The sequence below is a fragment of the Eleutherodactylus coqui genome, chromosome 11, assembly GCF_035609145.1.
Source record: "Eleutherodactylus coqui strain aEleCoq1 chromosome 11, aEleCoq1.hap1, whole genome shotgun sequence".
Classification (NCBI taxonomy): domain Eukaryota; kingdom Metazoa; phylum Chordata; class Amphibia; order Anura; family Eleutherodactylidae; genus Eleutherodactylus; species Eleutherodactylus coqui.
In genome coordinates, this window is record NC_089847.1 from 25,586,041 (window position 1) to 25,605,839 (window position 19,799).

The window sequence follows — 19,799 nt, forward strand, 5'->3', positions numbered from 1 at the left end:
TGTAAAATAGCAATGCCATATTCTCAGGCTACGCCATCAACAGTAAATTGGCATGGGTTCAGTAGCTAGGACCCTTACTATTTGTCAGGTTGGTACTAGGCTGATTTCTGTAAGAGGCAGACAGCTCCATTCCCACTGCAGTGGACAGTTTTGGCATTGCAGGCCACTTACTTCAATGGGAACTTTGCATATAATATCAAGACTTGTCAAGGCAGTGGGAATGGAGCTTTCCGCAGCAAACAGCTCATCATAGGTGGTCTTGAGTGGTAGATCCCCACTGATCTAGTATAGATTGCCTATCCTGAGGCAACATGGGAAATGCATGCTGGACAGATTGCCATGAATAATCTTCAGAGCTTATTGGTAGGAGCTGCATCATAAAATGTCATGTATACTGTATATCAGCTGTACAGAGCAGATGTTGATTGGGACACTTGCCTTTACCATAATAAAATACATTGGGGGAGATTGATTATTGCCATCTTTAATTCAGACAGGCTAAAACTAGAGGAAGCAAATGCTGTGCTTGAAAGATAAATCACATCTTCTTTGGTTACATTAGACAAGTAATTTAGACCGAAATTGTGATGGACGCATTGTAAAATAATCCGCCTTTACAGCATTGAGAAGATGCACATTCTTACAGCTCCTGGAGAACAGGTTAAATCCAGGAGAATCAGTCTGAAAAAATAGATTATACCTACCCGATAATCGGGTTTCCAGGAGTCTCCACGACAGCACCAATTGAGATTGCCTCCTCCTGATAGGACAGGAACATACTGAGAGGTTAAAAGCTCCCCCCCCCCCCCCCCCCTTCCTCAGTGGATTCTAACGAATTGCCGGGGTAGGAGCTCAACTTAAATTTTTTCCCTTAACCGGGGTTTTTGTGTTTTGTTTTTTTTTAAATAAAATTATATTATATATGTTTTTTTTAATATTATATAGTTTCTTTTCTATCAATTTAAGGGGGGAAGGTACGGGTGCTGTCGTGGAGACTCCTGGAAACCCGATTATCGGATAGGTATGATCTATTTTTTCCCCAGTCGTCTCCACGACAGCACCAATTGAGACGTACCAACTAAAGTTTCCCTAGGGTGGGATTGCTGCCGAGAGGACTTTGCGGCCGAAGGCCATGTCCTCGTCCTGCTGCACTCTTACCCTATAGTGTTTAACAAACGTGGGGTTTCTTCCAGACTGCGGCCTTGCATATCTGCTCGACCGAAGCTGAGCTATGTTCGACCCATGAGGATGCTACTGCCCTTGTAGAATGGGCTTTAAGAGCTAAAGGGATTTCCTTCCCGAGGGCCTTATAGGACTCGATGATGGCCAGGCGGATCCACCTGGCTATGGAGCTTTTCGCTGCTTTGTTCCCTTTATTTGGGCCACTGAACTGGACGAACAAGTTGTCGTCCCGCCTCCAGTGGCTTGTCGCCTCTATGTAGCCTCGGACTGCTCTCCTAACGTCCAGGCAGCTTAGGGTTTTTTCTTCCTCGTTTTTAGGTTTACTAAAAAATGAGGGGATTATTATGTCTTGGGACCTATGAAAATGTGATACTACTTTTGGCATAAACGCCGGGTCCGTTTTAAATACTAATTTGGTGTCCGAGATTTTCAGGAACAGGTGGCGAATGGACAAAACCTGCAGCTCGCTAACCCGTCTTGCGGAGGTGATGGCTACTAAGAAAATGGTCTTGATAGTAAGCATTTTTATGGGTAGTGCTTCGATCGGCTCGAATGGTACCGTTGTCATGGCCCTATTAAGGTTCCAGTCTGGAAAAAGATTTATGGGCCTAGGCCGTAATCTAGTTGCTGCTGCTAGGAACCTGTTGACCCATCTGTTGACCCATCTGTTGTCTGCGAACATTGTGTCACATATGGCGCTAAGGGCTGCGACCTGGACCTTCAGGGTACTTGGAGAGAGGCCCATCTCTAGGCCCTCCTGCAAGAACTCTTAAGATTAGAGGGATGTCCGGGATAGAATCCCCGAGATCCCTTCCCTGTCTCCATGAGGAAAACCTTCTCCAAACTTTCTGGTAGATAAGGTGGGTAGTCTTTTTTCTGCTGGACATTAACGTTTCTACTACTCTCTCTGAGAATCCCTTCTCTTTTAGTGAGGATTCCTCAAGAGCCATGCTGTTAAGTGGAGCTTGTCTAAGCTCGGATGGTTCAGTGGCCCCTGCGATAGAAGATCTGTCCAGGTAGGGAAGGTGACTGGGTCCTGGACGCTCAATGTTGCTAGAAGAGCGAACCAGCTTCTTTTGGGCCAGAAGGGGGGTCACCAGGATTAGTGTGCATACCTGGCTTCTGAAATGTTGTAAGACTCTGGGGATCAACGGTATAGGAGGAAAGGTGTACACCAGCCCCTCTCCCCAGTCTTGGCCTAGGGCGTCTACTGCTGTCGGACGATCTCCTGGCCGGAGGGAGAAGAAATTGCTTACTTTGGCATTTTCCCTGGTTGCGAACAGGTCCAATTGTGGGGTCCCCCACTGGTTGATCAGGATTCTGAATGCTTTCAGGGAGAGAGACCATTCTCCTGGGTCTATTTGCATCCTGCTGAGAAAGCCCGCTTTTTGGTTTAGCGTCCCCTTCAAATGGGTTGAAGTGATCGAGAGGATCCGGCCCTCTGCCCAGTGGAAAATTTTCTGTGTGATGTTTTGCAGAGCGGGAGATCTTGTGCCCCCTTGGTGTCGTATATGGGCGACCGCGGTGATATTGTCTGACAGTATCTTTATATGCTGGTCCCGTAGCGAGTTCCCTAACTGCTGTAGGACCTGCCATACGGCCTGTAGTTCCCTGTAATTTGAGGACTGTTCTTTTGTCCTTTGAGGCCATGGGCCCTGAAAGAACTGGTTCCCCACATGCGCTCCCCATCCCCAGGCGCTTGCATCTGTTGTGATGTGAGTGGCTGGGTTTTGTAGCCAATGAACCCCTCTCCGCAGGTTCTCTGGGGATGTCCACCAACGCAGGGATGTTTTCACCGCGCTTGGGATGTACCTTCTTGTCCCTAGAGAGGACTGCCTTTTGTCCCACGTGGATAGGACTGAGGCTTGCAGGGCTCTGGTGTGAGCCTGGGCCCATGCCACTCCTGGAATGCCTGACGTCAAGCTTCTGAGGAGAGACATGGCTTCCCGAATTGTGCATAATCGTCTCCGTAAAAAGGTTTTGACTAGCCGTCGGATTTTTTGTATTTTCTCCTCGGGTAGGCAGGAGCAGTGCGATTCTGAGTCGAGTGTTATACCCAGAAACATTTTCTGTTTGTCGGGATCTAGGCTGGATTTTTCCCAGTTTATGATCCATGCTAAGGATTGGAGAAGTTCTAGCACTATCCTCAGGTGTTTCGTTAGGAGTTCTCTGGACTCTGCTATTATTAAAATATTGTCCAGGTAGGGTACTATTAGGACCGACTTCTTCCTCAGGTAGGCGGCTACTTCTGCCATAATTTTGGTGAAGATTCTGGGTGCTGAGGAGATCCCGAAGGGCAGGCATCTCAATTGATGATGCTCTATTCCTTTGCCCAAATCCACTGCAACCCTTAGGTATTTCCGGGACCCCACGTGGATCGGTACGTGGAAATAAGCATCCTTTAAATCGATGGATGCCATGTAGGCTCCTTTGGGAATCAACTTTATCGTTGAGGAGATGGACTCCAGCTTGAATTTTCTGTATCTGATGCAGGTGTTCAGAGGTTTCAGGTTCACTATCATCCGCTGTTTCCCACAGGGTTTCCTTACTAGGAAGAGCCTGGAATAATGGCCCTGGGTTTCCTCGTTTTGCGGTACGGGGGATATTGCATTTAGTTGTTGCAGGTCCCGAACGCTTTGCCTTAGTAGGTGTAACTGTTGTTTGGAGCCTCCCGTGATAATGAATTTTCTTCTGGGGAGGGACACCAGCTCTATCCGGTATCCCTGCTGTAAGATCTTCGGGATCCATGGGCCTTTGGAAATCACGGCCCATTGATCAACAAAGCTCCCCAACCTTGCCCCTACGGGGATGGCGTCAGGGTCTCTGCTTTGGCTCCCCCTGGTGAGGGTTAAAGAGGATGTTCCTTCCTCTGCCCCCCTTGGGGTAACTCCAGCGGCCTGTCTTGCCCTTGCCTCGGTAGGCCTCTGGCTGTTGCACTGGGGCCCGGAAGAAGGTCTTCCCTCTCTGTGGCTTTTCTTCCGGGAATCCCTTTTTGTCGGCCGCCTTCTCTAGAATCTTGTCAAGGTCCGGTCCGAACAAAAACTGGCCGTAGAACGGGAGGGCGCATAGCTTATTTTTTGAGGCTAGGTCACCTGACCACGATTTCAGCCATAACACTCTTCTGGCTGAGTTAGACCGGGCTGTAGCTTTTGCCGAGTGTTTGACAGTTTCAGCCATGGCGTCCGCTAGGAAATTATTTGCCATACGCAGGATCGGAAGGGAATTTAGGATCTGTTCCCTCGGCATCTTATTGGTTAGGTGTAGCTGTTCTAGCCATACCCCCAGAGTTTGCGCCACACACAAGTGGCTGCGATCCCTGGCCTAAGTATGTTTGCCGCTGCCTCCCATGATTTCTTTAGAAGGCCCTCAGCTTTGCGATCCATGGGATCTCTTAACTGTGCGGCGTCCTCAAAGGGCAGGGTCGTTTTCCTGGCTACTTTGGCCACTGGGACGTCTACCTTAGGTACCTTCTCCCAGCTTGCGCAAACTTCCTCCTCGAATGGGTACCTTCTTTTTACCCCTCTAGTGGAGAAGGAGCTTGCGTCTGGTTTCCTCCACTGTTTCTGGATTATTTTGGTGATATTCTTGTGGACAGGGAAGGTATGCTTGCGCCTCTCCCCTAGTCCCCCAAATATCTTATCTTGTAGGGTACGTGGTTCTCGGGGCTCTTCCATTTTTAGTGTAGCCCTGACTGACTTAATCAATTCCGTTAAGTCGTCCTGATGGAATAAGTATTTTTTGTAGTCCTCATCTGAGGACTCCTCGGCCGCCTGTTCCTCTTGCTCCGACCCGATAGAACTCGGAGTCGGAAGGCTCGTCAGGAACATACGCCCTTTTCTGGCGTTTCGCTGGCGGCGGCGCCAGCTGTGACGTTAGGGCTGATCTAACCTCTTCTTTCACCAGCTTCCTAACGTCCTCCCGATTCCTCTTTAACTAGCCTAGCTACGCATGCCTTGTATAGAGGCCTCTGCTACGTAGCTGGCAGTTTTATCCCGCATTCCACGCATTTTCTGAGTTTTGTTCGGGGGGGGGGGGGGGGGCAGAGGAAGGGAGGAGGGAGGAAATGTCTTTTATCCCCCTGACAAAGCATTTTTGCGGGTAAATATGCAATTTTTCCATACACAATACACTGGATATTTGCATTGTATTTTTTGCCGCACTGGCTACTTACGGCCGCTGAGGCTGAGGTTTCAGCTGTCTCTGGGGCTGGAGCACTCATTACTATACCGGTGCTGCAGACACCCTGCGACCTGTAGTGCTGGTTTGTTCTGGCTTCTCTCAGGTTCCTATTTTCTTTTTTTTTTAATTTCCGCGCTCCTGCGCTAAGCCCCGCCCCTCCGCTCCTGATGCAGACGCGATGACGTCAGGGACGACGAGGGGGACTGAGGCTCCTGCTTTGTACCCCCATGGGCCACCGCGGGAGGAACCTGGCCCGGGGGTTACCACCCCATGTGGCGTCCCGGGAGTCGTCTGGTTTGGAAGGGAGGACAGGCTGACCCACTGCCCTCCGATCCGCCTGTAAGTAATCCTGGCTGGCTTCTCCACCAGCTCCTCTCAGAGATCCTGCCTCCGGGCAGGACAGGAAGACACTGAGGAAAGGGGGGGGGGGGGGGCTTTTAACCTCTGTGTGTTCCTGTCCTATCAGGAGGAGGCAGTCTCAATTGGTGCTGTCGTGGAGACGGCTGGGGAAATTGGACTTCCTGCACAGCATCTCTCCACTCCATCTGCTTGGATACAGCTTTCAGGTTCGCCCTGTGGATTTAGGGACTCCTCCGATGTGCCTGACTGCTCATAGGTTTGAAGGTCTAACTGTGGCCTGCAAGCTTGCTGACCACGAGGCCCACGCAACCCATTGCACTGATTGACTGAACAGTGGGCCCGTGGATCCAACCATATCAGCCCGAGGTGATGCCTTCCTGATACTGTTGCAGCTGTAGCTTGCCGAAGCCAGACTGACTGGACAGCGACAGACAGGTGGCAATTGATTACTCCTGCATGAAAGCCAATAGTCGACCTGCTTCTCCCAGATTTCACAGCCCTGGCGGTGGCACATACAGATACCTGTCAGAGGCTGCCCCCATTGAATATTTTTCCCACAAAGTGGTGGACAGCAGAATGGGTGCAAGGAGAGGAAATATGGAAGAAGCATACTCATACTGAAGAGAAAAGTTGTCAACATCACAGGTGTATTTCTGCATAAAAACGCGTCCGTCCGTCCAATATAACGCCAGGCGTTTTTACGCCGGACAGGAGAGAGCCCTGGAACCATCTTTCTGCCCGGAATATGTGGGCCATTGCATAGACTCCTATGGGAGCCGATACCAGCGTGACTGCTAAATTCCCTCCCCCTTCTCTCAACGGCCCCTCACATTGCTGGCTGCCCTAGCTCCAGTCTTCAATTACAAACAACCGAAGGGGAGGAGAAAGGAGATGAGCCGGTGAAGGGAAGACGGGAGACTGCTTAGCAGAGCTAAACGGTCTCCCCACACCCAACAGCATTGCCGTATATGCGCCGGGCCATCTGTATGGGCACACAAAAGGTTAGATTTGTGCACCTATTCACATGTTTTACAGCGCCAGCGGGCGCACATAAAACCGCCTACCTCCATGTGGGGAAGGAAAAAAAAAAAAAGCTAAATCTGGGAATAACCAAAGCCAATCAATCCACATCCAAAATATCTTCTGAATTACTAACACCAATTAGCCTGGATGACTCTTCTCGTTCATCTACAGAGTAAATCTATAATGCTTAGATCTATCAGTAGCAAGGGACGACCCGGCTACCAAAATACACGATGGCTGATCCTGTCATGGATATCACACAACTGAAAGCAGCGGTGCAAAAAGCAAGTAGCAAGAACGAGCATTCAGAAGTCCGTGAGAAACAAATGAGCATACAGTTGGATTGCTCTGCACGGAGTACCAATGACAGTAGTGGTGACTTCAGCACTTGTGCAGTCATCCAAATGTGTAAAAGGGCTTTAAAACAGCACCTTAGCCTTGTACATTATACTTTACAGGGAATAGAAAAAGGAAATCCCAAAGGAAAGGCCTTGCCTAAATATCTATAATCTGAATAGACAGTTACACAATCTATGAGCACTTTTTCTATAAAGTTACTTACTAATAGTGTTAAACCTTGTTCAAAAATGACACATTTAAAGTGTACTTTCATTATTCATTTACTTTATTGTAGTTTGTAAAATTTAAATAAAAAAAGTTAAATTGACCCTTTCTAAAACGCTCGTTAGGAGTAAAACCTCTCTAAAAGCTGCAAGCCTGGTGAATGGCATGTACACTAGTTAGTAACATTATACTTAGAGGGGGTTGTCTAAGCTTCCCCCCCCCCCCCCCGACTTATCAGCCATAACTGCATCATGGATAGAAAACTACACGAGGGCAGGTTTATGGAAGACTTTATACCAGTTTCTGGCACGTTTGTGAAATTGGGCATTTGCTCAAAACCTGATCCAGTTGTGTTTGACTCATTCTACATGCTGATAAATTTAGAGTTTGGCTACTAGAAAAGTCTGCGCCATGGAGAAACGTCTGGCATCACACCTCAGTCCCGCCCAGTTTCATGATTTTCATAGGATTACTCCATGACCAAATACAGAAGGAAGAGGCTTTCTTCATCAGACTAGTGTTCACCATGTAACATAACAGCCTGTATTCTGACCGGGGATAAATATTTAGAGGAGGAAACCCTTTCCCTATGTTTTACACATCAGCTCTGCTTGTAAATCAGTGCATGGGGAGCAGGTTTCTGGTCCATAACTCTTACATACTACATGCAAACTGAAATTTCTTGGAGGTATAGACACTCATAAAACCTAAAAGTTAGTGAAAATGCTAAAGAGTTCTTTTAATGTAGTCAAAGAGAAATACAGAGACTTCGTTGTTTTCTGGTATAAAACTCCAGATGGCCAGGGGTTCATATAGGACAACGTGGTGCAGTTTATGCGCTTTAATTAAAGTGATAATGCTCTTTAAAGTAAGAATTAAAACCCCTGTAACACAGATCACATTGCCAAGTCAGACTTGATGTATTCATAGAAAACCCGGGTTAGATTCAGATTTTCCTGTAATCCAATTTGCTCCCATGAAATCTGTACATGGAAAACCAAGGTAAAGAGGTCTTGCAGATAAGAGTCAAGTTTAGTAGTTTAAAAGTATTGCACCCCTGTAAAAACTAGGATTAAAAGAAAAAGAAAATCTTGTTAATCAGTGCAATTCCTCTTCCTTCATTTTCTTGGCCAGTCTTTCCAAGATAAGATTCAAATCCATAGTCTTGTTTAGTTTGTAGTAAGTGTCCTTCCTGATGGGATGAACTGCAAGCCAGTCAGGAAGCAGCTCCACCAGCAGTGACAGATGCTTCTCCATTTCTCCTGCGGAAGTAAAGGCAAACCAGAAATTAGTGAAGCCATTTTATCCAATCTCTTCCTGCTGCTAATGAAGCAACACATTTACATCAAAGGTAGAAGACATGAACCCTGCTCCATTACCCGCTGCTGAGCAAAGTGCTGTCAAATTTTATTTTGTGCATTTACACTTGACCCAATATCTGCCAAATTGACAGTCAATCTGCCCAGCTAAGTGCAGAGCTTTGTTTCTATGGAACACCCCACTTCTCCCAGGTAGCCCACCCCTACCTGTAGACATTGATGAGCGATAACTGGAGATTACTCTGTCGCACACAACTTCTACAGTTAACGCTGGCTTCTTTTCTGCAACAAACACATTACGCAGAATACGAGCAAGCTCCGGCAGCCTGGACATCACAAGGAGACGTTCTTCTTGCTGGGGTTTGCGGGTCATAATGGCTTGATGTTTCAGTGCCTCCTTAGCCCGAATCTGAAAGAGAAGTTATCTTTATTCCGTATGTTCCCACAGCAAACCTGCACTAGTGCTAATAGAGGCACAGCAGACTTCACCCCTTCACTTGAATTGCAGGGGTGAAATCTGCTGCAGATCCGCTGTGGATGTTTCTGCTACAGAGAGTATGCAAACATACTCTTAAAGTTTAAGCGGCAGCAGCCACTTTCCTCCCCTTTAAAATCTTAAGCCGCCTACCCTTTCTAGTAGGGATTGTGATACTCCTTTTAGGGCACTGGATGCAGACGGGCCAGGTTTAGGCTCATCTGAAGGTGCAGGTTTGTTCTCTTCAGCATTGTTCTCTGCAGTTCTTAAAGCTAAGTTTGCAAGAGCCTTTTCCATCTATAGAGTTAAAAAAAAAACACAAAAAAACTTAAGTTTACAAACTGAATGCAGTTGCCAGATGTTATCACTAATCCATAACTAGGGAAGCCCTATGGATTAACAAGGCAAAGCCTCGTCACAACTCACCTTTGGAGTCATCATGCCCCTTGCTTTGGTCAATACCTCCTGTGCGGTGGTCAGCTTCTCTACTTGAGGTGGTTGTGGAAGTTCAGCTGGCACTATGTCTGGAACCTCATCCACATTGAACCTGGGGTGCCAGCGAGTTAGCTGATTGTCTGGCACCGCCATAGGAGGATTCAGTGTTGCCAGAAAGGCCTAGAGAAGGGACAGAAGATTATGCAAGGTTCTCTCTCCTATACAGTGTAACCATTTGCTCAGCATGTGATTATTAATACTTACTTTGTGGTGCTGCTTCACAATATTGGTAAGGTTCCTATGGAATAACTTCCTACGTTCCAGTATGCGACCTGCTGTGAGCTGAAGACGACCATCCAACTTGTCCCCTGCAAGACCCAGTTATAAAGCGTGTTAATGCCAGTAGTGTAGATCTTGTGTTTCAACATTTCCCAACTACAAAAAGCTCTTTAACATCCTGGACATATTTGTACCCAACTGCATTCAAGACCAGGTATTTAATCCCAGGACTATTAGCCAGTGTAAAGAACCACTGCAGACAGCGTTTGTTCTCCAGCTGGTGCCTGTGATTATAGTAGATGTTCTGGTCCAGCAACTGATGTTCTGTAGTACAGTTTTTGGTCACAAGTTTTACTAAAAAGAGTTGCAGTTCTTCTGCAAAAGCACATGCCCCACACACAAATCTTAAATATTGTTGTGCTGCATAGGAAAACCATGTGGCCAGGGTTGCAGTTGCTAGGTGCAATAGCTTGTCAGCAGAAAAAGCAGTGAGGTGCCATGGCAAGCTGTAAGGGTCCCAGCAATCTGCTGGTTCAGAGTATCTGCTTCTAGGGCTTCCCTGAAGAAATTTCAGAATATGCAATAGATGCATGATTTGCTGGGGGTCCGAAAGCTGGCCTGGCACCTACAATGTACCACGAAAACAGAGCATGCCAAGTCCCTCTAGTCAATGCAGCTATAGTGCACACGCTTGACATTCATTCACCAGGGAGACTCTGGACATGCCATGCAAGTAACAATAGGTGGTCAATCTGTTTGGGCATCACTTGTTCTTTAACCCCTTAATGACGCGGACCCTTTTCTTTTTCCATTTTTGTTTTTTTCCTCCCCTCTTTAAAAAAATCGTAACTCCTTTATTTATCCATGACGTCGCTGTATGAGGGCTTGTTTTTTGCAGAACGAGTTGTATTTTTCAATGGTGCCATTTAAAGTACCATATAATGTACCGAAAAACGTTAAAAATTCTAAGTGGAGTAAAATGAAAAAAAAAAAACAAAACACGACATTCTGCCATCTTTTAGTGCGTCTTGTTTCTACGGCGCACAAACGGCAACAAAAGCGAGAACCTTATTCTATGGGTCGGTATGATTACTACGATACCAAACTTGTCGTTTTTTTACTATACTCTTTTTCAAAGACATTAAATTTTTTTCAATTCTTTTCTGCCGTCATTTTGTGCGCGCAATAACTTATTTTTCCGTCGACAGTTTAGCAAGGGCTTGTTTTTTTGCGGGATGTTCTGCGTTTCTGATAGTACCAATTTGGAATACATACGACTCATCGTTTATTGCGTTTTTTCTGGGAGACTAACTAAAAAAGTGCATTTCTGGTGTTCTTTATTTTATTTATTTTTTTTTTTTTTTCGGACGACGTTCACCGTGCTACTTAGTTCAGACTTTTACGGACGCGGCGATACCAAATACATATTTCGATTTTTTAATACTAGATATGGCAAAAGGGGGTGATTTAAACTTACCACTTTTTTTCTTCAATTGTAAAAAAAAAAAAAAAAAAAAAAAACCAAGTTTTTTTTTTTTATTACTTTGAAGTCCCCCTGGGGGACTTCAACATGCGATGCTTTGATCGCTCCTGCAGTATGACGGAATGCTATAGCTGAAAGTTAGGTGACCGGCTGAGTCCAGGGATATAATCATTATTTAACTCTCATTTACCTGGTGTCAGCGCTGAAAGCCACCACTCAATGCCAAGTAATCTGCCCATTATACAGTTAGAACGGTGGAACTACTTAGCGCACCACCCAATGTACTGAGCGGTGGCTTTCAGCAGTGACACCAGTAGAACACTAACATCCCTGGACAAAGGGGTTTACCTACTTTCAGCTCATAAGTTTATCTTATAGGGCTAAGAGTAGGCGACAAGTTCCCTTAAAGAGTTATCAGATAGTCAAAAACATACATTGCTAGACATAGTATTTTCACCTTCTGGAACAATTGGCTCCATCGTAAGATGATAATCCGTCTTCCTCATTCCATCCTTGAAGGTAGGAATATTTTTCTCCTGCCTGAACTTGTAGGCTGCTGGGTAGACAGTTTTAATCTGTCCAACATTTCTGTCCTCAAACTGCCTGTAAAAGCATGAGTTGTAGGCATTATATACTGCATCTCTAGATCATGCGTCTATATTTAAGTGTTGCATAGTTCTTCAGGACTTACTTGCGCATCATGTCCTGAACTCCCTGCTTCACTTTTGAGAAGGTGACCGTCTCGGAGCGGTTGAAGAGCATCCCAACAATGGTGTCCATGCTGCGGAACATCTCAGCAAGCACTTTGTACCTGAATGGTAGAGACAGTCCCGGCGGAACATCCTGAGCGAGTGTGTGGAACCGCTCATAGGCTGGAGCCTTCTCACTGCAAGAGGACCAAGGGTTAACTCTTAGCAGAACAGAATTTAAAAGCAGATTGTGAGTTTTATATGGAGGAATGGAGAGCAATATGTGATGTTCTCCTCTAAATCACCAAGTACAAGTGTAGGTTGTAACAATGTAGGCAACCACCGCAGAAGTCATCTTCTCACCTTTCCTTGTTTGGCTCCTCTGTCTCTCGTTTCTGTGCAGATTTCTTGTCTCTGATCTTGGACTCGAGTTCTTGTGCTTGTTTGAGTCTTGCCTTCAAGTCTGTGATGGTAACTTTGCCCTCGACAGGCGCAGCAGGAACCTTCAGTCTCTGGCTGAGCGCCTGGATCTTCTGCAGTCGAGACTTTAGTTCCAGGCTCTCCTTAGACGGGACCTGGATGAAGAAGTGACACCAATGAATCGCTGCTTGTAGTTTAGAACCGATTACGTGAGGAAAGAAAACCCCACCAAGACATCTTACTGCTCTACATTTTTCTCCACATCCATATTTTGATAGGACTAATCTATATCTACCAAGCTGATGAACAACTTGTATTACGACTATGTTCACGTATGTAGTTTTGTTGCTGTGTTGTGTGAGGTCACTGCTGTATTGCATTTACATCTGAGATGAACTGGAAGTGCTTTCCTTGTGCAGGACATTTCTATATCCCATTTCCCATAGGATGGGGACTGATCTAATAGCTTTGTGGCGTACCTTCACTTCTGGCACTGCTGGGCTGGTCTTCAGTACGTTGCTTTTTGGAGAAAGTGTCACATTGACCAAGTCCTTTATCTTCTTGTTCAGAGATGGAGGGGTCACACACTGGACTTCTGCTTTGGAGCATGGGCTCAAAAACTGAGGAGAAATATGTATATATGAATTAGACTCATACGGAAACTGTACTTCAAGGTTACTAAGCGGGATAGTTGTAAGGCTACAACTGGTGTGTAAGAACATTCTAGAACCTGCAACAGCAGCATCTCCGCCTCTCACTCTGCTGACACTTCCTCCTCGCCTCTACAGATGTCTATGGGCAGCACGTAACCTGATCTCTTAGCGAGATGATTATTTCTTCCCCCTAAATATGGATTTTTTTCAGTAGATTCGGCATGAATGATCAGTGTAGAGGTGAGAAGTGACTGATGAACAAAAATGCCTTTCTCCACTTATTACCAACTTCTGTATATTTGCTTGCACTAGTGATTTATTGGAAATACAGTGTCTATTTAATCCCCTAAGGACCAGGCTGTTTCGGTGCTAAAGGGACCAGAAATTTCAGGATTTTACTGCTTTATTTTTTTCCTTAGTTGTGTTTCCTTTAAAACACAACTATAAATGTTATACAAAATCTTTTTTTTTTTTTTAATTTTATTTTTATTTACACAGATAAAATACGGGAACGGGTTCCTCATTTTGTCCCAGACGTTTTGATAAATTAGTATGTATACCGTATATACCGGCGTATAAGGCGACGGGGCGTATAAGACGACCCCCCAACTGTCACCTTATACGCCGGTATACAGTGGAGAAAAAAAATAAATAAATTCATTACTCACCTCCCACGGCGTTCTGTCGCGCTCCGGCAGGATGTCGCTCGCTCCGGCAGGCTGTCGCTCGCTCCTCGTCCCCGGCGCAGCATAGCTTTCTGAATGCGGGGCTTGAAATCCCCGCTTCCAGAAAGCTAATACACGCCGGCAGCCATGACATCATTGAATGGCTGTGATTGGCTAAAGCACACGTGGCTTCAGCCAATCACACTATTCAATGACATCATTGAATGGGTGTGATTGCTAACACGTGCGTCTTCAGCCAATCACAGCCATTCAATGATGTCATTGAATAGTGTGATTGGCTGAAGCCACGTGTGCTTTAGCCAATCACAGCCATTCAATGATGTCATGGCTGCCGGCGTGTGTATTAGCTTTCTGGAAGCGGGGATTTCAAGCCCCGCATTCAGAAAGCTATGCTGCGCCGGGGACGAGGAGCAAGCGACAGCCTGCCGGAGCGAGCGACATCCTGCCGGAGCGCGACAGAACGCCGTGGGAGGTGAGTAATAAAATTTTTTTTTTTTTTACACTTTTTTTTTTTTTGTATTACCGGCGCATAAGACGATCCCCGACTGCAGAGCAGATTTTTCGGGGTTCAAAAGTCGTCTTATACGCCGGTATATACGGTAGTTTGGGATTACAGGGTGCATACAGCAACAGTTTCGTGCGGCATCGACTTTGAGTCTTTTTTTTTATGTATATATTTTTATTCTGTAGTATTTAAAATAAATAAAAATAAGTTAAACACCATAAGATCTCTGGGGGTCATCCATTGTATAAAAAAAAAAAAAAACACACACTTTCCACTGTAGCATCCATGGGAGCCCTAGTTACAAGGGAATAACACACACACACCCACACACAGCTGATCAGGGTCTGCTAGGACCCTGCAAGCTGTGCTGTAACAGGGGGCACCCAGCAGTCACGTGACCGTCGGGTCTCATAGCCAAAGTAACACTCACTTAGCACATCGCACTCACTGAGCGCTATGTAGTCAGGAAAGGGCGGTAAAAGCAGTTAAAGGGCTTGTCTTGCGAAAGCAAGTGGGGTTAAGCACTTCTGTATGGCTATATTAATGCACTTTGTAATATACATTGTGCATTAAATATGAGCCATACAGAAGTTATTCACTTACCTTCCCTGCGCTGGCGTCCCCGTCTCCATGGCTCCGTCTAACTTCAGCGTCTAATCGCCCAATTAGACGCGCTTGCGCAGAAGGGTCTTCTGCCTTCTGCTCGGTCCGGCACAAGCGGCGTTCTGGCTCCGCACCCTTCTACGCGTCATCGCGTAGCTCCGCCCCGTCACGTGTGCCGATTCCAGCCAATCAGGAGGCTGGAATCGGCACACGTGGCAGAGCTACGCGATGACGCGTAGAAGGGTGCGGAGCCAGAACGCTGCTCGTGCCGGACCGAACAGAAACCAGAAGACCCTTCTGTGCAAGCACATCTAATCGGGAGATTAGACGCTGAAATTAGACGGAGCCATGGAGACGGGGACGCCAGCGCAGGGAAGGTAAGTGAATAACTTCTGTATGGCTCATATTTAATGCACGATGTATATTACAAAGTGCATTAATATGGCCATACAGAAGTGCTGAACCCCACTTGCTTTCGCGAGACAACCCCTTTAAACTATTTCTTTCTTCTCTGTGTCTTTCACTGTGTCCGACAGCTGAGGACTCGTCCCGTTCCTGCTTGATTACAGCAGAGGCTTTAATCCTGTGCTGTACTTCTGCCATTGGCTGGTCTTAAAGCCCAGGATCAAGCACCATATATTTACCGCTTGGTCCCCAATGGGTTAAAGCCTGCATACCACTGGGAATTGGGACAGTTGTCTCAGCAAGTGTGCCAGCCAGCATGCAGATGCCTCTGTACCCCATGCCACGTTGGGCAGGAGTACGCCTGTACAGCTACAAGCCCCATAAGGAAAAGTCACGGGCCCCTAGGAGCTGAAGGCAGAGATGGGACTCTCAGTAGTCTCTTCCTTGGCATTTTTCACCTTTCCGCTCTCAAAGCCGCATGCAGACCGTGGACTAGATGGGCATACGTGGAATGATGGGACGAGTCCTCATTGTGTATGCATTCGGTTGGCGTACAGCAGCAGCTTTGAGAGTAGTAGGTGTCCGTTTAGACCTGCCAACTTCTCATTTGAGTGAGAGAACAATGTCACAAGTCGCCCGGGCAGATACATTGTTGGCCCGGTCAAACAAAATCCTTCAGATTTGCTGTATAAGACCAAGAATGATTGTTAGTTAAACCAGACGATTAGGCCTCATATCCACGGGGAAAAATCAGGCACGCTCCGGATTCTCCATGGAGAATCCGTAGCGCGTCCCTCCTGCCCCGCGGACATGAGGCATAAAAATAAGAATTAACTCACCTCTCGCCAGCTCCGGATCTTCCCTCCGTCACGGTCGATTGCGTGCCCCGCGCATGCGCCGGCCCGAAGAAAAAAGATCCGGCCGCGACGGGGAGAAGATGAAGCCGCCGCGAAGGGAAGATCCGGAGCGGGTGAGTAAAATTCCGATTTTGGTCTCCCGCGGATCCGGACGGCTTCCATAGGCTTCAATAGAAGCCTGCGGGAGCCGTCCCCGCGGGAGACCCGCACCTAAATGGAGCATGGTCCAGATTTTTTCATGCTTCATTATTTTTAATTTTTTTTTTTTAAATCAATTTTATTGACCATCCGCGGGTATTTATATACCCGCGGGTGGTCAATGCATCCCTATGGGATGCGGATCCGCGGGCAGGAGTTTAAATCCGCTGCGGATTTTAATTCTTCTTTTGCCCGTGGACATGAGGCCTTAATGAATGGAGCGGAGGTCATGCAGACGCACCACTGCTCTGTTCAGTGACAGCGCAGAAGACTGCCGAATCGCATGAACGCCGATCGCCAGCACCGTTATTGAAGCGAACGGAGGGATGGCGCACCCACGTGACCTCCGCTCCATATCGGCCAGATCCTCGGGCTCCCAGCAGTTGATCATAATATCTCCTATCCTGCGGGCAAGGAAGAACTAACTTGGCACAAACCCTTTAAAGGCCCTTTTACACGCGATGATTATTGCTTAAAAATTTATCCAAACGTCTGGAAATGAGCAATTGTTACACGTAAACGCGGGCATTGCATGGTTTTCGTTTGTACCATGGATTCTACTTCACATAAAATCCATCGCTCAGCAGCTAAAAGACTGAGAAAATACTTCCATTCGAATGCATTTCACTCAGTCAAAGAACTGCAGGATGTTCTGCTAATGTAAACATGCCATGGGCAGAACAATGGAACGTTTAATCACACGCTGGGCTCTGTAAACAGCTCCTGGAGGTCCTTTCACATGCAAATGATGAAAAGGCGTTAATGGCTATTAACACTTTATGCAAATACATCGCCAAATCTTACAATCTGTTAAAAGTTTATCTCTGCATGTAAAAGGACCTCAAATCAAAGCAAACCCAGCAGGTTCCTAAAGGCACAGGGGCTCCACAACCCAGGCTGCTGGGCAGGTTATCAGTCAGGGGTCTTCATTAGCCGTACTTTAAAAATCTACCATGGCAGCCGCTTAAAATGCACAAAAATAGACAGTCCTAAATAGAACAGTTCCCCAAAAAAAAAAAAAACAAAAAAAAAAAAACACACAAATGATAATCATTTAGTGTGAACGCCATTCGTCGCTCATTCTCGGCAGGTGTAAAAATCGTTGGCTTGTTCGCTTACCGATCCAGTTAAATAGGGATTAGTCAGTTTCAGTCCCTTACGCAACGATGTGTCTGCTGTATAAACAGATCGCATGAGCGAACTGACGGCATTCGCACGCTCACACAAGAAAGTTGATGTAAACAGACCACCCGGAGGCCCTCTATAAGTAGCTCCGTGATCTTAGGGCCCTTTTACACGGGACAATGTTGTTACAGCCAATCAGCGTGCAGCTTCCATTCATTAGAATCTGCTAAAAATGAGAGCCGGCACCTGATTGGCTGCGCTGCCTAGCCCCGCCCCTGTCCCCATTACACATGGCCGCAGTACCTGGGGGTCTTCCAGTAGCCGCAGCTTCTTCCTCGCTGACCGCTTCCCCTGCACCTCCGGGCGGCTGAGCTCCGCGTCATACAGCGGCCGGCTGCGCTTCTTACTGCCGGGCAAGAGTGGCTGCGGCTCAGCTTGTGCAGAGCGCTCCGGGGTGCCGGGCGGCTGCAACAACTGCTTCCCACCGTGGCTCTCAGTGCTGGGGGCGGCCGCCAGCAGCTTCCTCCGCTTAGCCTCCACAGCTCCACCCGCCGGACCCCGCTTACGCTGGCCGAAAAACTCGGTAACCTTCGTCTGTGCCATGCCGGTTTACAACTAGCCGCACCGAGCTGCTGGGGACCCGTGAAACGACCCAGAAGTCACTGCGCTGCGGGGGTGACGTCACGGCCTCGGACGCCTGCTATTGGTCAGGAACTCAGGAGAGCGCTCGCCGTGGAGCTCAGATTTCGCGGGCAAAATGGAACACGTGACCGGAATGTTCCACACAGTCTCGCTGTGGGGGTGGCAATATATATATACAATGATATTTGGTATGGTCCATTATGAGGGGAGGGACGGCGCAGGTTGTGGTGAAGCCGCCAGGTGATGCGTGGTGTCATTCAGTTGTGTGGATACAACTTCCACACGTAAAGGGACCTTTCACACAAGATGGAAGTGTTCGCAGGACGCGGCGCAGATAAAGATTTCTAGCCCCACAGAGATAACATTGCAGAAATGTCCGCGTGGACTAATACGTCCTCCGTGTGAAATGTCCGCGTGGACTAATACGTCCTCCGTGTGAAATGTCCGCGTGCACTAATACGTCCTCCGTGTGAAATGTCCGCGTGCACTAATACGTCCTCCGTGTGAAATGTCCGCGTGGACTAATACGTCCTCCGTGTGAAATGTCCGCGTGCACTAATACGTCCTCCGTGTGAAATGTCCGCGTGCACTAATACGTCCTCCGTGTGAAAGGTCCAACATGAAATTATCCGTCTGCAAATAATCACACACTTTGCGCCTAATTTACCAAGATGTTTTTGTTGCCCATAGCAACCCATTACAACGCAACTTGTAGTTTTTACAGTTTGGGGAGCGCCGTTTCACACCCATCGGGCGCCCTCTTCCAGTGTTGTGCGCCCACGAAGTTTGGCGTGTGCAGCATGACTCTTCAGCCTGCCACGTGCGCTCTCCCGTAGAGATGAATGGGATGTGTGTGTACAGAGGGGGCAGTAGAGAGTCACGTGTGAGCGCCGCAGGGACACAGCGCAGGAACCGGGCGCTCACTGAACCCCATAATATAGTTTATGGGGATCAAAGTGATGACCGGTTCCCCTTAAAGGGGCGCCCCCTTCTTGGCTTTTCATGGGTAATCCTGGCGCTCTGTTCTGACTGCCGTAGCTTCACTGAACAGAGCCGGTAATCTACACATACGGCCATGGTTAGAAATGGCCATAAAAAAGTGATTCATAGTAAAATCCCTGCAAAGAGAAGGGGGCGGCCTTATCACTATCCTATACAGAGGAACAGCAGCAGTGGAGGACATTATACAGCAGTACTGAGCAGTGCAGATGTGAGTGCAGTAGCTTTTGAGCAGCCTCTATCTGGAGAGATAAAGACTGAATCTCCACAAGGGACAAGTCTTCTACACCACAAGAGCCGCCCGTCTGTAGAGTAGTCCCCACCGCAGCCGGCCACGGCTCAAACTGTTCATCCTATTAGGAAAGGTTTTATAAATTCTTAGATCAGAATGTCAAAGTTTATACAATCCTGCACTTCTTGTATGGATGTCGGTCCTGTCTGACTGCTATTTGGCGTCAGGAAAGAATTGTTTTGTGTTCACTGTCTCACACTTTGTAGTTTTCTCTAAATCAGTGGTGGGGGGGGGGGGGGGGGACCAAGTCCTAAATAGACATTCCTACTGTTCCCTCCATCCACGTCATTTCCTGACCCTAGGTGACCTCAATGGCCATGCGTCTTCTTCACAAACTAACTGCACTTTGATGTCACCCAAGTACCGTGCATCGTTGGCTGTCCGTGTTGCCTATTGGCTCCTCCCAGCAGCGAAGACGGACACATC

The 19,799-nt window shown here is 47.3% G+C and overlaps 1 protein-coding gene across 1 annotated transcript; it reads right to left on the bottom strand.

Moving 5' to 3' along the window:
* Window positions 1-7,531: 7,531 nt before the first annotated feature.
* CDT1 (chromatin licensing and DNA replication factor 1) lies at window positions 7,532-18,115 on the bottom strand. The gene is made up of 10 exons (XM_066583065.1): window positions 17,744-18,115; window positions 12,888-13,028; window positions 12,352-12,563; window positions 11,991-12,185; window positions 11,757-11,902; window positions 9,802-9,905; window positions 9,529-9,717; window positions 9,256-9,399; window positions 8,835-9,036; window positions 7,532-8,570 (listed from the first exon to the last, which is right to left on the bottom strand). Exons 1-10 carry the CDS (start codon window positions 18,041-18,043, stop codon window positions 8,407-8,409), a joined length of 1,797 nt encoding a protein of 598 aa, XP_066439162.1. The 5' UTR covers window positions 18,044-18,115; the 3' UTR covers window positions 7,532-8,406.
* Window positions 18,116-19,799: the final 1,684 nt, after the last annotated feature.